This window comes from Macrobrachium nipponense, chromosome 20, assembly GCF_015104395.2.
Source record: "Macrobrachium nipponense isolate FS-2020 chromosome 20, ASM1510439v2, whole genome shotgun sequence".
In the NCBI taxonomy this organism is placed as follows: Eukaryota; Metazoa; Arthropoda; class Malacostraca; order Decapoda; family Palaemonidae; genus Macrobrachium; species Macrobrachium nipponense.
Genome location: NC_061089.1, coordinates 27249319 through 27272066, shown reverse-complemented (window position 1 = coordinate 27272066; position 22748 = coordinate 27249319). Strand labels below are relative to the sequence as shown.

At 36.9% G+C, this 22748-nt stretch overlaps 2 protein-coding genes across 2 annotated transcripts in view; one reads left to right on the top strand and one right to left on the bottom strand.

Annotated features, from left to right (window-relative positions):
- The window catches only part of LOC135223903 (uncharacterized), a 131387-nt gene that overhangs the window by 93069 nt on the left and 15570 nt on the right, over positions 1–22748 (bottom strand). The gene's annotated exons all lie outside the window — the stretch shown is intronic.
- On the top strand, positions 1019–19813 carry LOC135223881 (lysosomal aspartic protease-like). The gene is made up of 9 exons (XM_064262794.1): positions 1019–1475; positions 5580–5706; positions 6572–6695; positions 6912–7030; positions 7960–8159; positions 15815–15937; positions 16185–16302; positions 16868–16996; positions 18464–19813. Exons 1-9 carry the CDS (start codon positions 1420–1422, stop codon positions 18623–18625), a joined length of 1158 nt encoding a protein of 385 aa, XP_064118864.1. The 5' UTR covers positions 1019–1419; the 3' UTR covers positions 18626–19813.

The window sequence follows — 22748 nt, the reverse complement described above, 5'->3', positions numbered from 1 at the left end:
CAAAAAAAAAAAAAAAAAAAAAAAAAATTACAGCATAAGAGCAAAGAAATACATTTAGATAATATATCTAGTAAAAACCTACTAACAGGCTGTATTAACCGATGTTAGGCACTCACAGCTATATATTTCAAATGTAAAAGCCTGTGAACTTTGGAATTTGTCGCTTGCTATTGAGATCCCGCCTGTCATCGCCTATAGAAAAACACATTTTAATGTCTGTCATTTTGTTAATGTAACTTTATTTTTTCTAGTATGCCAGAGTCAAGTATTAGCATTTTTTTTTGTCCCCCATGTCTTGTCCATGGAACAATCTACAGATAAAAAAAATTAACAACGCGTAATTTACTTAATGGTAAAGAGAAGTACATTTGCTATGGCTGCTATAGGGCTGATAGGACTGCAAAGCTGCATTTTCATATTAATTTGCAATAATTTCTTTTTGCTGATATGAGACTGGCGGTATGAATGAAGGATCTGATTATCCAAAAGCAAAGTATGTCAAAGATGGGTCGGGTTGTTAGCAGTATTACACAGCCTAAACAGAGCAAGGGGCTGAAAATTCTGCGTGAAGCGCGATTTCGTAACTTAAGCCTCATCAAGTCTTTCTTCTACAATCTCTCTCTCTCTCTCTCTCTAACACACACACACATATATCTATATATATATATATTATAATATATATATTAATTATATAATATATATATATATATATTGTGTGTGTGAGTGTGTGCATGTGTGGTGTGTTCTCTGTATATATTATTATATATATATATATATATATATATAGATATATATAATATACTATACGTATATAATATATATATATATATATATATATTATATAAATTATATATTATATATATATATTATATATATATATATATAGATATTATTGTGTGTGTGTGTGTGCTGAGTGTGTGTGTGTGTCAATAATAAGCCACAATACCACGCGTAACAATAAATATACAGAACACCTTTGGAATCGTGAAAATTAAAGCTTTGTATCTCGAAGTTTTGTATTTAGTACACGTGAATGCTTGGTACTTGTTTTTCATATTGTGCATTAGTGGTTAAATAGTAATGACAGTCTTTACTTATGCGTATACCTGATGTTACGCTCGATATAGGGACCTTACAAACGGTAGGCCTGGTAACCCGACAACAAAGTGGCAAGCGCAGTACAGGGCCTTCTGTAGGTAGTATTTCAGTTATAGAGAACAATCGCGCCACTGAAATGCTTGATATGGGGCCTAGCCTTTGTTGACACACTACGCTTCGTCAGGGGCCTCGCCTCATCACATCACATGACCCAGAGGCAGCCGACATCTGACGCTGACAGTTTCTACATGCACAGTCGAAACTTCATTCTTCTTCACGCCGTATTGGTGGTCTCTGTTTCTTTGTACGCTGGTGCTGAGGATGAAGGTGTTGATTTTGCTGGCCATGGTGGCTCTTGCCACTTCGGAATTTCACAGGTAAGTTGAGAGTGATTTGTTCAAGATAACGGGATCCTATTGGAATTGCATCGTGGTTTATAATTTAGCTAGTGGCCTTTTTTTCAATGGAAACGTGATCGCGTTGGTAGCTCGATCGATTCTAGTGCATTTTGTAGTTGAGAGAAAATCTTCTTTCATGTTTTCAACTTTTCAACAGCAATTGAGCTACGTAACTCAACAAATAACTGCTTCCTCTTGGCCCTACCGTCAAACATAACTAACTTTTCATCTTGCCCACAATACCTACTAGGCCTACCCTTACTTGGTAGGCAAGGGTATGCTTGGTAGGCAACTAAAGCCCATTGTTGGAGCATAGGCCAAACTCCTCCCCATTTTTCTTTGTGTGTGTTTAGCACTTCTCGACAGTGCCCAAAGTAGTAGTCTTGGTTAAGCAACTGTTGTGTAAATATTTCCGTAGAGCTTAGACTTGTCTTACACTAGTATAGCAAATGGTAGGTGTGTGCCTAGTGGTTGGCAAATTTGTTTATCCGAAACATTTCCAACTACCATATTTGTATTGTCAGTATATTTTGGTAAATATTTAGTAGTCAACCACTCATGATTGTAGTCCCCTTACTTAAAGTACATCGGACACTTAAAGAGGCCTACAGTGGTCAAGTTGTTGAGTGGGTGAGGGAAACAAATTCGAGGCAATAAACTCTAGAGAAACAAAGCAAAATATTTATGCTGTATGTCATAGGATTAAAGTATTATTTTCCCGACACGTGCAACAGTACTGATGCATCCTAACTCTAATTAATCTAACTAAAGAGTTAGAGCATACTGAATTATGTGGTGTTGTAAACATGGCTAACCAACGGCATGCATATGACTCACTCATCACCATGACATGGCTGTTTATGTATATCTTTTTGCAAGTTTTGCTGAACCACAGTGCTGTGTTACATAATTTCTCAAAGTATCTTTGTGTATACAGAGGTCTGTAGCATTCAGTAAGATTGTATCTCAGACATAAAAGAAATCTCATGGATATCGTATACAAATGTTATGTAAAGAGTATAAGGGTATATAATAAAGACTTGAACCTTCACTGAAAAAAAAGCTGCTGGTACCAAAGTTGTGCGAGTGAAATGTGGAGGATTCTGAAATGAATAAAAATATTGTTAATCCTGTTTTCATTGGCTTTAAAAGTTAACAAAATGGTAATGTAAGATGTGATCATTATTTAAAAAACAATTGAAATTATACTGCTTATCTGCTACACAAGTGAGAAATTTTCAAGATCAAATTGGTACAGTATTTACAAAGATCAAACAGACTTGGTAATTAGCCAAGTCAGTTAGACTAGGCAAACAAAGGGTATTTTACTTAATATATACAGGGATGGGATGTGACATAATTTAATGGCTTTCATTCATTGCATATTCAGAAAATATTTTATTTCCCTTTCTCACAAATATGCATTAATGAGATATTGATATAATTCACAGATTAAATTGTTTGTTTACTTAGTTTGTTATATATATATATATATGTATTATATTATATATATATAATATATATATAATATATATATAATATATATATAAAGATAAATGCCACGAAGGAAAAATAAACGAAGGAGGTCTGCAAGATCTTTCGACTTTAAAAGTCCTTTACTGAGAAGATACTGACATAAATACGAGAAAAGACAATACAAGAAGATTCGTATAACTGACAGATAGGGATTAGAAAGAGATTAGTACCTAGAATCCGACACACCTGGAAGATAAGAAACCTTCCCAAACAAGCATAAACAATGGGTGCAATTAAAGGTTTAAGACAATCATCTCAGATACAATTTCCAGACAATTAAAGGATTATAGGTGACAGCTATTCAGAACTTGGTAAACAAAACCATATTCACAATACATGACAGACATACATTACAACAAAGATTAATAACTCTAAGGCAACTGATTTTTATTTAAGTCAGTAATTATATCTTTGACTTAAATAAAAATCAGTTGCCGTAGAGTTATTAATCTTTGTTGTAATGCATGTCTGTCATGTATTGTGGATATGGTTTTGTTTACCAAGTTCTGAATAGCTGTCACCTATAATCCTTTAATTGTCTGGAAATTGTATCTGAGATGATTGTCTTAAACCTTTAATTGCACCCATTGTTTATGCTTGTTTGGGAAGGTTTCTTATCTTCCAGGTGTGTCGGATTCTAGGTACTAATCTCTTTCTAATCCCTATCTGTCAGTTTATACGAATCTTCTTGTATTGTCTTTTCTCGTATTTATGTCAGTATCTACTCAGTAAAGGACTTTTAAAGTCGAAAAATCTTGCAGACCTCCTTCGTTTATTTTTCCTTCGTGGCATTTATCTTTATTTATGGATTTATCACGTTCCTAACTTTCGTGATTCAGTTATACATATATATATATATATATATATATATATATATATATATATATATATATATATATATATATATATAGATATATATATTGTATGTGTGTGTATTTACTAAGGAATACATATTTAATAATAGTACTGTTTATATAGTTGACAGATCAGATTTTTTTTTTTTTTTCTCAATACATAACATGGTTTTCCATTAGCCAGTAACTTCTTCCCTCTCAACTGTTGTTATTATTAAGCCAGTACTTTAATGATTCCATTTATATTTTTATGTTTGAGGATAGTATTACTTTTGTCCAGTTACTTTTAGATTGTTTTGCCATCAAAGAATTGAGTGTTGGAATGAATGCTGGGCGGCATTACCATAGATTAGGGTAGAATGCATCTTTATATGCACAGTACATCAGTGTTGATTATGGTAAATAATTAAAAAGCTTTTCCTTTCAATTTGCTCTGCTTCAGAGGTGCTGCATTAAGGATTTTCCTCATGTATTTTCATGGGTTTTTAGGAAGTAAGCTCCACAAACTCAAATCTTTGGATTTGTGATGAACATTAGTATCAGATTAATTCAAAATAAATGTAATTATGGCAGTAAGATAAATAATTTATCAAAGTAAGATTCTGAAAAATGGTAAAGTTTTCAAGTAGCCATGGAGAAGGGAAAGAATGAAAAAATTTTAAGATATACACAGGAAAATGAAATTAATGTCATAGTTTGGAATATTATAGTTAAAGATACTTATTATATAGCCTGAAAGAAGAAGAGATTAATTAATTGTAGTAGTCTAAGTACTATTGGAGTAGATTGCCGTGCTGAAATAGGAGAAGTGAATGATGGTTAAGTATATCTTGATTTTACCAGACCACTGAGCTGATTAACAGCTCTCCTAGGTTGGCCTGAAGGATCAGATATTTATACATGGCTAGGAACCAATTGATTACTTAGCAAAGGGACCTACAGCTTATTGTGGGATTCGAACCACATCGAGAAATTAAATTCTATCATCAGAAATAAATTCCTCTGATTTCATGGCAAGGAATAGCAGTGCACAGCCATTGAGGTAGACCAAGTACTCTAATTCACAACTTCTTTAAATGAAGAATAGAACATATGACCAGTGACTGAGCCTAATAATGTTTCCAGTAGAAATTAGGATTTTTAAAAAATTATTCATGGTCAAGGAAGATTAACAATTAAAGTATGATACATTTAGAAAGGGAATAAACAAGAGTCTGTTTGTAGTACAAAAGATTCATAAATTAAAGTTGGCTTCACAGACTAACCATGAATTTTGTTCAGTGTGCTCTCTCTATATCTTAAAAGCAGTTGTGGTTTTAAGTTGAGCATGGTAATCTTTGGTAATACTACATAATTCAGCCATTTAAGAAGGGTAGGTTAAAAATTTATTAGGAAAGTCTAATGGTGGGCTTGGGAGCTACAATGTTTTAGTATGCAGATGCACTGGCATGCCTTTCACCATTATGTCCATAAAACATTGCTCCATTATTTTCCAGTGAGGAATCTGAGGTCTGTTTAAATACTAGATAATCACTCCTTCCCAGGTGAGGTGCATTATTAGGGTTTGATTGTCTGAATCCCCACTTCATTTATCATTTAGGATGTAAAACTGAGTAGTGTGCATATGACTAAACAGCCCAGGAACTCTGTAATTTTATATAAATTGCATTTTTTTTATCATGCCTACTTGCAGAATTCCATTGCGAAAATTTAAATCTGCCAGGCAGAGTTTGAGAGAAGTAGACACCTCCATAAAACTTACACGCCGCCGATGGGGAAATGGAGGTCCAATGCCAGAGCCTCTGTCAAATTACATGGATGTAAGTATGTTGTGAAATGTTTTAATTTTCTAAAGCATAAGTGGCAGATGCGTATTGAGATTGATATTGTACTAATAGATATAAAAAAGTGAGAATTGAAAATGTAAATTAATTTCACACTGTATTACTGGTATCTTTCATGGGTTTGGCTTTCATCCTTGTTATTTATGTTATCTGGAAATTTTGAGCTTTGCAAATGTAAAATGAATTTTTTTTTTTGTTCCATATTTTTATTTATTATTTGTAGCCTCAGAGCACATGTTTTATGCTGACATAAATTTTGTTTAATAGAGAAATAGGCTGTTTTATGAAGGAATCTTTTAGGAGTCTGTTGTATTTTGCTTATGGTCCTTTTATTTGTATTGATAATTTGTGGGTTCATCAGTAGGAATTGTTTAGTATAATGTGAAAAGTGACAGGGAAAGAAAAATTTGCATAATAGACACAGTTCCAGTTAATTTCTGTGGTTAAAATTGTGTCTTATGGTAATGATATGGATACAGGACATTATAACACTGCTGTAATGGAAATTTTTAAATGCCCTTAACTTTTCTTCAATGCTAAGGAAGTTTATTATTATTATTAGTGGTAGTTAATGAAAATGAAACATTGCTTTAATTGGGAATAGAAATCTAGATACTGTACAGTAATGCAATACAAAAGTTGCTATGATTGTGGGCCAGGTATCTGAGTTCATCATCTGCATTTACAGGCTTTACTGTAGCATGAGTTGTCCACGTATATAACTGAAAATTATAATTTAAGTTAGTTAACAGGATACTTGGCTAGGGGGCTAACAGGATACTTGGCTAGGGGCTGTTTTGTGTCATGCAGATATTAATCCTTCATGTTATTGGCCTTTTAGGCACAGTACTATGGACCCATCAGCATTGGCACTCCTCCTCAGTCCTTTAGAGTTGTATTTGACACTGGCTCATCCAATCTCTGGGTTCCTTCCAAGCAGTGCCACTTTACCAATATTGCTTGCTGTAAGTAAAGCTGTCTTTACTTATCTGCTTTGTACACAAATATGAAATTTGCTGATGAAAATGATCTCATTTTTCTATTTTATTAAAATGTTTTAATCACAATAGTAACCTTTTTTTAATTTTAACATGCTGCAAAAATTTCTGCTGTGTAGTACATTGTATTTACCAAATAAAAAGTAGTAATGTATGGTAATCATTTCTCTTAAAAATTTTCAGTGATTCACAATAAGTATGATTCACGTAAGTCATCAACATACAAGAAGAATGGGACTGAATTTGCTATCCAGTATGGATCAGGGTCACTCTCAGGTTACTTGTCCACCGACACAGTTAGTGTAAGTATGCCTAAAAACTGTACTGTTAATTTACGTTCATTGTACTTAAAGTGCCAGGTTTGATTTGATTCAGGAGGTAAAATTGTTAGGTAACTATTTATGGCAATATACAATAATTTTGTTTAGTTTCCTATTTGATTCAGGAGGTAGAATTATTAAGCATTTAAGGCAGTGATACAAAGGGTTTGGTACTATTACTTTTATATTATTAATGATTCTTATCAATGTATTTTTTTAAAATCGGTATTGTGATGCTCCCATTTGTAGGTTGCTCTATGTGAAGTGAATGTAATAAGTCAAATCCTTTGTGAATTGGAACTTGAAGTAATTTTATTATTTAATTTGATGTTTGCTGCTATCTGCATACTTTCTATGTCGGAGAGTCAGTTTTGTTTAATACATCCCATAAAAGAGAGTTCAGATTATTCTAATTTGTATTTACCCTGTATTCAGTATTAAGAAAAATTATATTTATGAAGAGAATAAGTAGCAATTTTCTTTAGACATTTACTAATGTCTAAAGATAAGTACTAATGTTTTACGTTAGTACTTATCAATTACAGTATTATGGAGGTATTTCTCATTTGTCAGTATGAATGTCACTTTATTTTTGGCAGTTTGAAATCCTTCAGATCTTTGTAAACTAAAATCTACTCGAGTAAAAGAGGTGTATAATACTTGTTAAGTTGCACTTTGAGTATCCTAGTTGAAATTGTGGCAAACATGTACTAGACCCGCCACAGCAAAATATTTTGAGTGTGCTAAGAAGTATTTGACTACATCTCTTTACTCTAGATTCATCATGTTGAGATCTTGCCATAGCTCTGACTTTTTACCTAATATTTGGTAATACAACCACCTTCCTAACTTTTTTAATATTCTTACTTTGTCTGATGAAACCACAAATTATAACACACTTTTAATTACAGGTTGGTTCAGTAGTTGTGAAAGACCAGACATTTGCAGAAGCTTTAAGTGAACCAGGTATGGCTTTTGTTGCAGCAAAGTTTGATGGTATTCTTGGTATGGCCTATGACAGAATTGCAGTCGATGGAGTTACTCCTGTTTTCTACAATATGGTCGGCCAAAAGCTTGTGCCAGCTCCAGTCTTCAGCTTCTATCTCAATAGGTAATTGAACTTTAATAGGTTCTGATGTTTGCTGCCTGTCACAATTTAAAAAATGGTATGACTAATGCTTTTATATTGTATATCTATTTCAGTTATTTTTAATGGGGAGAGGAGCACTTAACACAAACTTTTAACCCTAAATATATCACTATACGTGAAGTTTTCTTTGCTTTTTATTTTCAAGTCATGCTTACACTATACTATTTTTATTCTTATATCATTACATTATTACACTGACTTGCATAAAACCCACATGAACTATATCTGCATTACTTATGCGAATTGATAAGTGCAAACAATTGCATTGTGTAAATGCATGCAACATGTTCTGAGTTCTATAACGGAACAGGCACTTTATGAATGATCTCGGAGGGATGTCTAATCACTAATATGGCAGCCAATTGAACACTTCCCCGATGTGGATCTGTTGCCATGAACTGATGTTGGTAGCCTGTTTATTCTCTGTTGGCACTATATACTGTACTGTTTATTGGAATTTTCATTTTTTAGATAATGTTGTGATGGTATATACTTGGTAAAAAAAAAACTTTGGGATTTAGAATTTTGCCATGTACTGTTAAAATAGTAGATAGAATTGAGATTTTTTTTTTTTTATGCCATTTCCACCTGGTGCACTGTCATTCTTATTTCTTCTATGATGGAGAATTTGAATAGTTCTTTCAGTGTATAGTAGTTAAAAAAAATACCTAATATTGTGCATGTAATAGATGGAAATTTAGATAAGAATTACATTATTCTGTTATGTTTAAATACGTCTAAATATTATATTGTTGATGATAAGAAAGTTTATGTACTTGGTTACTATTTGTGTGCCATTATAAGAATAGATTATGGTATTGGTTGGCACCTCATTCATTATCCACATATGCCTCTCTCTATGAGGATATTGATGCTATCACAATCCATTTTATGGTAGTGGTTTCACAATCTTGTAAGACTAGGATACTGCTGAACATCTGTACAAAAATTGATGTTGTGCCAGCCCATATTAATATTCTTCGCCTATTGAGGATTTATCCGAGTACAGCAATCCTGGCAGTTCCATAAATTAAGTTTCTTAGTTTGGTATAGCTAATTCCACACTTGCAACCTGACTTCTTTACAAAAGTCAGTATTAATTCATTTAAGTTAATTTGCATTTTTCTTTCATTAAAAATTTGAATTAAGCAAAATTTGATTCACTACATATTAACATTTATTATTACTAGTGATTTCTTGCATGTTCATTACCTTTTATGTTTTATGAAGGTAAATTTTGTTCATGAAACTTACCTGCCAGATATATATATAGCTGTATTTTCTGAAATCCGACAGAATTTTAAAAACTTCCGACACAAGCAGTGGTCGGCCAGGTGGTTAGTACCCATTCCCGCCGCTGGGAGGCGGGTATCAGGAACCATTCCCATTTTCTATTCATAATTTTTCTGTCGCCGGTGCTGAAAACACCTGTTTTCAGTACCTCCGTCTTAGGATTTTGGAAACTTCATTGCCGCTAAGTATCCTAATTGTCTTTTGATTTATTTACTTGGATTTGTGGCTAGGCATACGCTATCTTAAATTGATTTGAATTTGATTCATTTTTGCATAAGATATCTGAATCTAGTTAGGCTAGTTTCAGACGGGGTTGTCTGCAAAGATAGGGTGTGGCAACCAAAAGCTTCGGTAGATCCGCACTTGGTATGTACGAGGGGTATGGGTCTTGCTTCTTTGTTGAGATTTGTCATGTAAGGAGTGTGAGACTTTGTCTATTCCGTAAGGAAGACGAATGATTCGTATGAACGCAATTAATCAGTAAACATGTCTAATTCCGTAAGGAAGACGTATGATTCGTATGTACGCAATTAATCAGTAACAAAAGTCAGGGTAGTGAACCTGCTAACCTTCCTGTAGACTTTATTTTGCCTAACCCTGTAGTATGGCCTACGGGCTATGAATATGTCTACGAGAGGTTCTCGCTCTCCTTTATTGCTGTGAAGAGTGCTACTTCTGTAATTGTTACTCCTAACCCTGTAGTGTTGCCTTCGGGCCCTAAAACAGTGTCTGTAGAGGAATTGCCCTTTCTCTGATACTCTTTCGATTCGTAACTTAGAATCAAAAGTGCTTGCTTTAGAGAGCAAAAGTGAAGTGCAGAAGTGCAGTGATACCCCTTGTGTAGTGGAGGGTGCGTCAGATCGGCCTCGTTTCGCCTCTAGGCCGGGACCTCTGCTTGACTCCCAGGACCCAGGGAGGGAGCATGTCGAAAGCCTAAGGAGGGTTACAAGGAACCCCCACCGATCTGGCGTGCCTTCGGCTGTTTCAGATGAAAATCCCCAGACTGCCAAAGTGCGTGCGCGTGCACGAATCCTGAAGGATTGCTTCTCGTCCTCCGAAGCGTCCTCCCCGTGCAGGGGTTGGAGCTTTCGGAAGGACTCGCGCCCTCTAAATAGAAGCTTTGTAGAAGAGGACGCTTCACGTCCTCTCTCTCTCTCTCTCTCGTTATGCGTTTCAGTGAGAAGTAAGAAGGCGAACGTCGCCTGAACTCGTGTCCGTCTTTCCACCGAGAAATACGTAAAAGAAGTCATAGTAGCAGGAAGCTTTTGAGAGCAGACTTCCAAGCTTTTTTACTGTCAGAATAAGAAGGCGTTCCCTCTCGACTTGGACGGGACGCTCGGATGGACACCAGGCGCGCACGGGTGCACGCCAAGCGCGCGCCAGTGGAAGCCAAGCATGCGCCAGTGGACGCCGAGCGCGCTCCAGTGGACGCCGAGCGCGCTCCAGTGGACGCCGAGTGCGCCCCAGTGGACGCCGAGCGCGCGCCAGTGGACGCCGAGCGTGCACCAGCGCACGCCAGGTGTGTCGCCTGGCTGAACGTTTCTGTTGAACTCTTCAAGCTCTTGTTTCAGATTTGGGCCTAAAGAATTTTTACCTCTACCTTCGGTGATACCTTCTACCTCACCTGCAAAGAATGTGAAGTAGGCGGTGCTTCGGAGGAAGCTTAAAGTGAACAGACAACTTCTTCTTCGAAACCCAGCAAGACATCGGGTTTCGTGAATTCAAGAGGTCTCTGTCATTTAATATTGCTTTTCGCATAGGTGGATGGAGTTAAGGAAAGCTCAAGGGAAGATCTCGTTTGCTCTACCACAGTCAAGACTTTGTGATAAGGCAGTTACGGGTTATGTAAAAGCTCGACGTCCTACACGTCATGACGCTCGACTACTTTCGGTAGGATTCTTGCAAAAGCACTCATCAAGAGGACGCTCTTCAGGAAAGCGCAAGACAGGACTTCCTTTGCCATACTGCCAATAAAGCCCCCATTGACAATATACTATCGTTTTGTCAAGTAAGTGGGTATCCCCTCATTGACAAAATATCTCTCTGTCCCGTAAATGGGTTAGTTCTCATTGACAAACATCTCATTAACTTTATATTGCGTAAGCGGATAAGCTCTTATTGACAAGATTTGGAAGAGCTCTTATTCATCATTCGCAGACTCGTACAAGAAATAGACTTGTAGACTACGTCAATGACCGCTAATGTCCAGTAACATAAGAAGCTTGAGCTGTCTGCTTCGATTCTCTAAGTTTTGTTCATGAAACTTGCCTGTCAGATATGTATGTAGCTGTATTTCCTAATTCAGCTATATATATGTCTGCCAGATAAGTATGAACAAACTTTATTGTAATATAATATTTTGCCTTGCATTATTTTACTACTGGTTGGTTCAAGTCATATACGCTTGCTGTAGTTACCTCTTCGGATGGCAACCGAGAGGTCTATTGTCTATTATTTTAAGGACATTTAATCGTTACTCCCTGCAGCCTTCCAGGAGTTTCCGATTTATCTTTTACAGTTGTATGGTAGTGTTCTGACGACACAAACGCATCTATATATTTAGCGTTTTCTGTTTCGCTTAAATATACCAGCTTGAGAGTCTCTTTCTGCTCAAATAATAACGGACCTATTTCTTCGTAGAATAGGGTAGCTGGCAACCCAGACATAAAGTTAAAAGACGACGTTCGTAAGCTGTGTCTGTCCTCCAGTCCCACCGAGCCAGTAGCCCAGTACCAGCTCGTGCGCTGTCATGAGCGGTAGGTTACGTCTCTCTCTCCTGCGGGATTGACTGACTAACCGTATATCTGTGCTGGCGGTTACGTCTCTCCTGCGGGATTGACTGACTAACTGTATCTCTGTCCAACAATCACGGACTTTAGCCTAAGATTGAGGGGATTTCTTACGTGAATGAATAAACATTGCATTCGTTTTGCCTTACTATGTTCAACAGAGATATCTCTTAATCCTTTCGGTGCTCGTTACCGCACGGTATAGAACTACGAGTCTACCGCAACATTGCACTTTTATATGCTCTCCTGCTTAGGCAAAGCGCAGCCTTATTAGGGAAGTAAACATACTCGGGGAGGGAATGGATGAGCTTGCTGGGGACCATTTCCTTCCTGAAGAAGTTTGTTTCCCTGAATAGACTGCAATTCAGACCTCCACAGTTTTTTCCTACCGGGAAACTGAAATATTATTCAAGATCTAGGAATGATTCTGAACATCTCTCAGTGCGTCTATCTCCTGAGGTGATAGAAGAAGGTGCCGGACATCCTGGATAGGGTTTCCAGATGTCCTGGATCTTAATCTGAAAGAAGTAGAAGCAATTCGGTCGTCCCTCCAGTCCTCTCAAACGAGTTTTTGGAACCAGTGGCTCCAGAATCAGCTCTGATATTCCACAGCTCTCTCATATCTTAAGAAGTATCTTCTCTCGGTCCCTGTTCGAGTTTACGAGAAAGAGCCTATTATAACAACAGGCGTAGAATGTAACGATCCTCTAGAGGTTCGTTACAGGATTGCAAGTCCGTACGAATCGTCTCGATCGACGGCAGCAACTACTGACTTCCGAGTTGGAATCTTTCTTTAGAAGTATGTTGAGAGTTGTGGAGACTTTAGGACGCCCTTTCATTCTTCTCTTCGATATGTTGAGGACGAAGAGGCTTCTTCTTCTCTGCTCCCTTATTCTCGATCCGGGATCGGTACCATTAAACGCCATCCTATGATATTGAACGGGGATGGATGTTTAGTCTCTTTTCCCCTTTTTTCAATCGCTTAGGAAATGTAATAAGAGGATTTACGACGTCACAGGGAGCGACAATGACATTGATCGCCCCATGTTGGCCTTCAGGATCCTGGATTCACAGAGTCACGTCCTTCCTAGTTCACTTTTCAAGGACCTTTCCAAAGAGTCGGTCTACTCTAACTCGAAAGGTACCTATAACCTCTCCGCTCTGAGTCTGACTACGTTCTGACTATCAAGATGTTGACAGGAATAAGATTACCGTCTTCCCTTTCCGTCTGAAGAATGGATAAGCTGACAGTCACAACTATTAAAGAATACGCAAATATGTTGTTGACGGCCTTTGGGCTCAGAGATTTGCTTCTGTCAAACAACAGGCCCTTCACGATCTTTGAGTTCTGTGGAATCTCGAAACTCGCTCACCATCTACTTTTTGTCTCACCTGTTTTCTCTGAGTCAGACACTCGTGCGAGATCAGGCGACATATAGTAGCCCTGAGTTTCTTGTTGACGAAGTCGGTTGCGTTTATACACCCCCGATGATCGTGTAACATGAGACCAGGTTGGACTGTCAGGCATTCTTCCTTCGGGACTGAATCGCCTTTTTGCTCCTCGCTCTTTTCTCCTGGCACCAGAAGCTCGAGTCAGGAGTTGCTCAGGAGTTGATTCACTGACGACGTTGGGTTGCGTTGATACACCCCCCAAGGTTTGCTTAGATTGAATCGCCCAGGCAGTCCAGGCACTCATCCTTCAGCGAAGAATAGAATAGTGCCTTATGGTCTTCAGGGTACAGCCTTGCTGTCCTTGATTCGTCTGACTGGTCAACTGGTCGGTCACCTGACTTTAGTACAGACGGACTGACTGTGCATGTCCAGATCGAAGCTTTCAATATGGAACTTAGACGTAGTCTGAAGTTCTTGATGTCAAAGCATTCGAACCTCTCCTACCTGTTAACTTCTTGCATGTGATCAGGAAGGCCTTCTTCTAACCACCCTAGATACGACAAAGAGGGTTAGTGAGATTTTAAGCCATCGTCACAAGTTTTGGCTTTAGAGAACACAAGGCGGTGTGCTCTCTAAGCCTTCGTTGTGGCCTAAGAATGGAAACCCGTTTTGTCCTCGGGCCAGGAGCTTGGAAGCAAGGATGGCACAAGTTAGTGGGCAGGAGCCAGAGAGAGTCCTGTGCCCTGTCGGGTCTCTCAAGTTTTTATCTACATAAGACTCAAGAAAGTCGAAGTCATTCGGGCAATCTGCAGTGTTCCGAAAAAGACCAGACTTGCCCATTTTTTTTGAAACACCCTGGCTTTAGTGTAATGAGTTCTTTCAAAAATGCTCCTTCATTGTGTTTGCACAAAGATTTGAAACTCTTTTTTATCTGAATGCTCACGAGGTGAGGGCGCGGCCTTGGAAGCATTTCAACAGAGCATGGCATTTCAGCAACATCCTGAGTAAAATGTTTTAGCGAAGCAACTTGCGTTCACTTCACACTCCCTGCGAGATGAGAAGATGGCATATGAGATTCTGCTGCTCGCTAGGGACCATACGTGTCTGCAGACACAATCTTGGGGGCAAGAAGTACCACTCATCCTATCCTGTAGAAAATGGTTAGGAAGAGCTCTTAATTTAGTTGTTGAGTTGCCAACCGACAACGGCGACTTCTTAACTTAAGCCTTAGTTAAAACACCTTAACTTTGGCTAGGTTGGTCAGGTGGTTATTGGATATCATATATATATATATACGATATATATATATATATTTATTTTATTTTACTTCTTAGCCCTCATGGTATGTCAATATGGTCTAGTCACGTCGTGGTCTCGCCCCTGTCGACAGATTCATCTGGAGTGCACCAGCTATAATAGGTTCTCTACCTCGCTGGCAACTCTAGTAGCACAAGCAGACTTACGTGGCAGTAACCACGAAGCCAGCTATGCTAACAGGTGGAACCAAGATGTAAATCATCTGCATGCATTTGTTTCCCAAAATCCTTCTATTCTGTCCCTTCCCACCTCCAACGGTGGGATTCAGCTATATATATATCTGACAGGTAAGTTTCATGAACAAAATGATATTGTTATGATACAATAAAGTTTGTTCATACTTACCTGGTAGATATATATAATCAAGTACCTACCCACCTCCCCTCAGGGGACAGTGGAAATAAAAATTATGAATATGGGAATGGTTCCTGATACACCCGCCTCCCAGCGGCGGGAATGGGTACTAACCACCTGGCCGACCACTGCGTGTGTCGGAAGTTTTTAAAATTCTGTCGGATTTCAGAAAATACAGCTATATATATATCTGCCAGGTAAGTATGAACAAACTTTATTGTATCATAACAATATAATTTTTAAAATTATTAATGTATATTTCATATTGTGTTCAGCTTTAAGTGTGGAATTAAAGCAGCAAATACTCGTAGGTGTTAAATTGGGAAGTTTCAGTATATAAGCTTTATAAAATTTACTATGTTACAAATTTCTGTGAAGAGTTATACATAGCCTCCCTTTGTCTATTTTTTGTTTACCTGAAACTGAAATAGAAGTATTTTATACTCTAAATTTTTTTTATTATTATTACAGAGATCCCAGTGCTGCTGAGGGTGGTGAGTTAATTCTTGGAGGTTCTGACCCAAAATACTACAAGGGAGACTTTACTTACCTACCAGTTGATCGTCAGGGCTATTGGCAGTTCAAAATGGACGGGTAACTTTCTTAAATTATTTTGTGGATTAATTAATAAGAGAATCAGTGTTAATTTTTTTTTTTTTTTTTTGTTTTACTGCCTCACTTGACTAGTTGTTGTTGACATATAAAAGTTAGTGAAAAAGGAAAGCCTTGAAAATACTGAACTTCCAGTTTCATCATTGTGATGGCAGAGATTTGAATTTAAAATTCATTAGGATACATGAATACTATTCCCTGTATTTATTAACTTCTCTATCCATTTTAGAGTGCAATTAGATGGAGCTGATGTTCCCATCTGTAAGGGTGGTTGTGAAGCTATTGCGGATACTGGCACCTCACTCATTGCTGCCCCATCAGAGGAAGCTCGTCTTATCAACAAGAAGGTAAAAGATCTAACAATTGATGTTTTCATTCTGTATTTCTTATTATTTATCATTACTTATTTCTAATGAATGCTATGTTGTTTGGAAACTTGACTTTCAAGTCAGGGGAACCTGTGGGTTTATTTAATATGAATAAGGTTCATCTTACGAATAATAATAATAATAGTATTTGTTGATATATTATGATCAGATCTTTGCAAAACAATGGATATAAAGTTTACAGCAATTAAAATATAACTGATACAGTTCTTATGGCTATCCCAAGGAGAATCATGACTTAAATATTACTTATTTACTTCTCTGGACCATCCCAAGGAGAGTCAAGACTTTGGTATTGTAATACTATAACTACACTGCTTCGTTAGCACTTTATATGATCAAACTACATATTGAAAATTAGGCACAAGTTGGGAAGGTACATATGTTTCTTATGCATTTGATCTCTCCTAGTGTGCTTTGTGTTGTGCCTTGTATACAAAGCCCTAACGGCATGATTCCTTGTTTATAGGCGTGCTGTTCTGGGAAAATATAGTATACCTAAAATGTCAAAAATGTCCATTTTCAGATTGGTGCTAAGCCTATTGTTGGAGGAGAGTGGATGGTTGACTGTGGTCTTATTCCCAATCTTCCTACTATTTCTTTTGTATTGAATGGGAAGCCATTTACTCTGGAGGGCAAGGACTACATTCTCAGGGTAAGTTAGATCTGATCCCTTATTTTATTGATAATTATATAATTATTATGTATTGTAACATACATAATAATTACGTAAAATTACATTTCACAAAACTCCAAATTCAGTCAAAATTTTTTTATTGATTATTTATTTATTTTTTTGCACACAGGAAGGTAGACAAATTAATTTGAAAGGTTAAATTAATATTTGTCGGTATAATCACTGCTACAGCAAAAGAAAATATTAGTTTAGATGCAGTTATGCCTGATTGTTTAATAACGTACTTTGCTATTGTGTACACTAAGGAAGACACCATTATTTCATAATACGTACTGGTCCAGTGGAATTACAGGGAAATGAAACATAAGGAAAAAGTAACAGTGGAAATGGTAAAAAATGAGTAGAAGAGAAGTTGAGTCAAAAGAAGGCCCAGGTCTAGTTATTCCACCTAAGGTATATCTTGTGACATTCCATCTGCATAGCATCCATCAATCAAAGAAAAGCGGGGGGGGATTGAAAAATGTGATATTTTGCTTGAATATAGTAATAAAGGTTGTAAAGAGGAATAGGAAACTAAAAGCTTGATTTCAGTTCCTGGGAAGATGTCTATAGATTTATCACAGGATATAACATTGAGATAATGAATCAAGCCTAAGGTTCTGTTCATTCGGCACAGCACAGTTACTGAGGGGGCAACTGCACGTTGTCCCCTTCTTAGCACTTTAATCAGGATTACTCACATGAGTAGAAGAGAGGTTGGGATACAGTCGGTAGAAATGTTGGGCCGACCTGCCACTGATTCCAATGGTTCAGGTAGTCTGTTGCTGGTGAAGCCAATGTAGGGGGGGACTCAAGGTAGAGAGATGCTTCCACAAAGGGATAGAGCTTATCTTGAGAGGAATACTTAGTGGAGCCTCTAGGGTAGCCAACTGCCAGTCAATTTCATCTGTGGAACATGCTTTAAGAGTGAGACCAGAAGCTGCCCCCATCCAGGTGTTTGCCTTGTTTCCGCTAGCAGGAGTTCTAACATTGGCTGATTACTGATCTGTGACTCATAGAACTCCTTAGTATCAGGAAAGTCAGCCAAACTGCTGCCCGCTCCACTGCCTCTCACTCCACTGCCTCTGAGAGGCAGTTGAGACTTCCCCATTACAAGTGAACCTGTTGGTCTTTGGCTTAACAGGTAATCTTTGAAGCAACTGATAGCAGAATGGTCATCCCTTTCTGGTTTGGAATTTTCTCCATTCCCTTTTGGATTTTCTCTCCCAGTTGGTTAACTTCTGTAACTTTATCTTGCTCCGATTTTCAACCCATGTACTTCTGTAATTTTATCTTCCTCCAATTTTCAACCCATGTTTACAAATAATAAATTCTAGACTGCTACTAACATTGTTAACATAGATTACTGCTACTAACATTGTTAACATAGATTAATCTTTTTTTGCTGTATGTAGTTCCTAATTATGTTTATAATTTTGCTTTCAGGTGAGCCAGTTTGGGAAGACAACGTGCCTCTCTGGATTCATTGGACTTGATGTACCCCCACCCATGGGCCCCATTTGGATTCTTGGTGATGTCTTCATTGGTCGATTCTACACCGAGTTTGACATGGGAAACAACAGGGTTGGCTTTGCCACTGCTGCCTAGAAAGTATCAAAGGAAAATCACTCTAGGTTTGTTGCTTTGGTCATCATTACTTCAGAAAATCAAGTTTATCATCCCCCCTTTACTTATATCAGAAGTGTATATCAGTTTTGACTTGAGATCTGCAAGATACATTTAGTGGTTGGTTGTGAATGGAAAATATCAGAATTTTGATAAATTTATATTTTTGTGACCTATAATTAACGTTTTTCCTAAAATGGCAATATGTTTGGAATTTTGTCAGAATATGAAAGTTTTGTCTTGCTTAAGTTCTAGTCCTTCTGTATATCCTCAACTTTAAATGATAACTGAGGAGATATTTTTTTAAATACATATACATTTTAAGGAATCTCATTTTCAAGATTGATGTAAGGTATACCAAATGTTTGGAGTTTTGTCTTATATTAAAGCTGCAGTAATTGAAGGAACAAAAATTTATTTTGTCATGTAATTACATTTCTCAGTTATGAGATTATGTATGAATACATAAGGAGGAATGGTCAGGTTTAAACATGAAGAGTAGATACTGATGGTATCTTTGCTTTCTTTCTTTTATTAGATATTGTACCTGTGATAAAGTACAGTGTACTTGTGATATGCTAAGAGAATTTGGACAACTGTGTTAGTGTCTAACAGAGCTTAGGCTTGGGTGAATTATTCAAATACCAGGTATTGTTTCTGTTAGTTGCCACTTTCTGGCATAAAGGGTATTTTCATAGTTTGTGTAGAAATGCGAGTGCATTTGTTTTTCGATAAAGTAAGAATACTTGAGAGCATGTTAACTATATTGTAGTTACTATTGAACTATTTTTAGGAAGATAGCCCACTTGGGTACTACGTAATCAGTGTGCATACAGGGATCATGTAACTTTTAAGTTGTTCAGTATTCTTTTTCCAGTTAATATAAATTGCTTGTTTTCAACAGTTTATAAGCAGGTTATTAGTATTTTGTGTAATTATTTTTGTAGTAAGTTGTCAAAGTACTATCCATTTAATATACAGTCAGCAAGTACTGTACAGTATATGAATGTACAACTGAATGTAATGTCACTGCTTTTTTTAATATGTCGGTAATTACAGTACTACATGTTAATAGCATATGTTTTTCTGTTAGATTTTAAATTTGAATCTTTCAAAAATGAATATTCAGTGTGATAATACTTTAATGATAAAAATAAACTAGCTTCACTGTCAAGAGTGTTATTTGCATGGTAACCATCCTTCAGTAATAACAGCTCCTAAAATTAAAGATTTTTAAAAGTAATTGGACCTTATTTGATTGACATTTTTTATCATATGTTATTGTTATGTCAAGTGGTCTTTAAACGCTGGATAGTTAAGACATTTTGGTCTGGAAACTACAGGTCATGGTTACAGAACCATTTGGCAAGTGTGCCAGTGAGAATTAAGAAGTCCCAATTGCAACCTTGAAAACTATAAATGTTTAATTTACAGTCCTAAGTATATAAAGTAGTAAGGACCTACATGAGACATTCAGCCAAAATGCTTTATGCCGACTTTTAGAATTTGCTCCATTTTATTCTTGTTCATTAGGAGTGTACTAAGCTGGGGCACTGCAGATGTTGCTAAGAGTGTTTTTGGGTATTCATTAGGTTTTGCTGCTGCATTGTTGTCTATTATATAGTTTGTTTCTTTTTTCTCAACCACTCTCAATTAATTCAATTACAGTTGTTTATATGCGGTGCTTAACTTTTCAAGAAATAAGGGTTTATATGAGATTTTCGGCCTACAAAGTTAAATAGGTCCTTAATGGATTATGCTAAAATAGAGTCCACCTTGTTTTGTGTGTGGTATACAGATGATTAAGTTTTTGGGTATTCCTTGGGTTTGTTGCTCCATTGTGGTCCATCTTATTCTAGATAGTTTCATTCTGGCTTTCTGTCTTAACTTCTTCAACTATGTCCTACAGTATTGCTCCTGCTTACCCTTCATTTGTAAACAAATCCCTTGGGCTTGTCTTACAAGAATCTTAACTATTTTTTAATGATACTTATATGCTGCTTTAAAAAATCAGGTAAGCTTATTTAAAAATAATCATTACATATAAATACAGGAAAGTAGTGGTGAGAAGTAGGGAAGGAGTGGAAATGCTTTAAATGAAACAAGGTCAAGTGGGTTCAGGAGGCTGGGTCTCAAGCTGACACAAATTCCATTGCTTGAGTGGTACGGTGGGGAAGCATGATTGAAGTGGAATTAGCATACTCGTCAAAGATATGATAAAAATGTGGTGAAGAAATTAAAGATGAATAAGTTGATAATGCATGAGCTCACGGTTAATTCATTATTACCTCTAACACAGTGTAACATAAAGGGCCTATGTTATAATGCCGCTCTTTCCTGCGCTTTAATTTCCACAAATCTCCAATCACTTTTATCCTTGCATGGAACTTTTCTTATTTAGGAAGGATTGGATCTAATGGTGTCCACAGGAGCCCAGCTAACACTTGTGTACACTGAACTGTTCTACAAGTTGCTGCAACCATATTCAATAGTGAGGGACAGAAAGGTAATGGAAAATAAGACGATAAGAAAGAAAATGGAAATTATGAAAATAACGATGTAAAAAAGGAGAACCAAGGAAAATCAGCAAACAGCATCAAAAAGCAATGGTGGAAACTGCTTTGCTTTAGAAGGCATGCCAAAAGCAGAAGACTATACTAAATTAAGTATGCAGGCTGACATCGAAGAATGGTTACAGATAAGTTAAAAAGATTTTGTGGCGGATTCAAGATATGCGAAGGTAAATTTAAGGACTAGTAGGGAAGAGGACTGTGTATACAGGGAACAGAAGAGGGAGGCTAAAAGGCAAGTACCGAGGTAAAGCAGATAATGCAGACTTAAATTTCGGTACATAAAGTCTATAAGAACACTAAGGAAGTTGGGATTTTGAGATGTGGCCATTCATGGAAGGAGCAAAGTGGGAAGATTGCATTGCAAATTAGGCTCTGTAGAAAGGTAGTGCCGTCAGTGCACCTCATGCAGTGCTGTGTAGGCCTTACTTAAGTTTCTTTGCCGCGTCCCTTTAGCCCCTAGTTGCAAACCCTTTAATTCCTTTTAATATACTACCTCTGTTCATATTATCTTTCTTTCATAATGCAACTGAAAGGTTTTCCTCCTGTTTCACCTTTTAAACCTTTTTACTGTCAAGTTCAATTTCAGCATTGAGTGAAATTAAAGGTCCCAATGCTTGGCCCTAAGAGATGCGGTAGAGATTTGTGTATGAATACGTGTGCCTCTCTCCTCTGTGTATGTTGTCCATCGTTGTTTCAGTGTTTCTCTTCGCCATTCGCTATTAAATGTTGAAAAACTGACAGTGTGATAGGAGCATGTGGAGGGGGAAAAAAGATCCCATAAAGCTTCGGCTTAATCAACTCAATATATCCATTCTCATCTTGAGTTGAAGTGATACTTGAATAGTATTGTAGTATATGTCAGGAAATTATATATATATATATATATATTATGAGGATCTGGTTCCCTCTTTTTAAGGATTCTTTCGTCCGCTATTCTGCCGCCAACTATCTTCAGCGCCATCTGGGAATTGCTGCAGCCCCTACACTCTACGCCATCTATTGACTGCTTAAGAAATCTTAACTTTTTTAAACCTCCAGTATCATCGCCTGGGGCATTCATCCATGGAATTTTTGTGTAGTTTCTAGTAATTAGAATACTTTTGTTTAAAATAAGTTTACCTCGGACATAAATCATACGTCCAGAGTAGAGTCTGGTTTACTGCTTGCTTAAGTTTGGTTATCTTCTTCATTACTACTTGTTTGGAGTTAAGTGTTGTAAATAATATGTAAGTACTTTATATATTATATTTAATATCGCTTACGTGCTGTGTTTTCTACACCCTGATTACAGAGTATTTGTTTGAAAAGTATACTACAATCTTATAATTTGTACCATCTAAATATTTAGCTGTGAAGTGTAATATGTGAAAATCACTGAATACTTTTTTTTTGTGCCGTTCTTGAATCAGTGATTGTGAACAAAGACATTTGCTGTTACATCTGGCATCAGGTTAATTAAGGAAGAGTAATTAAAAGTAAGGAACGTCACATTTGGGGGCCTGTCCGGGATCTGATAAATTTAAGAGCTAAAT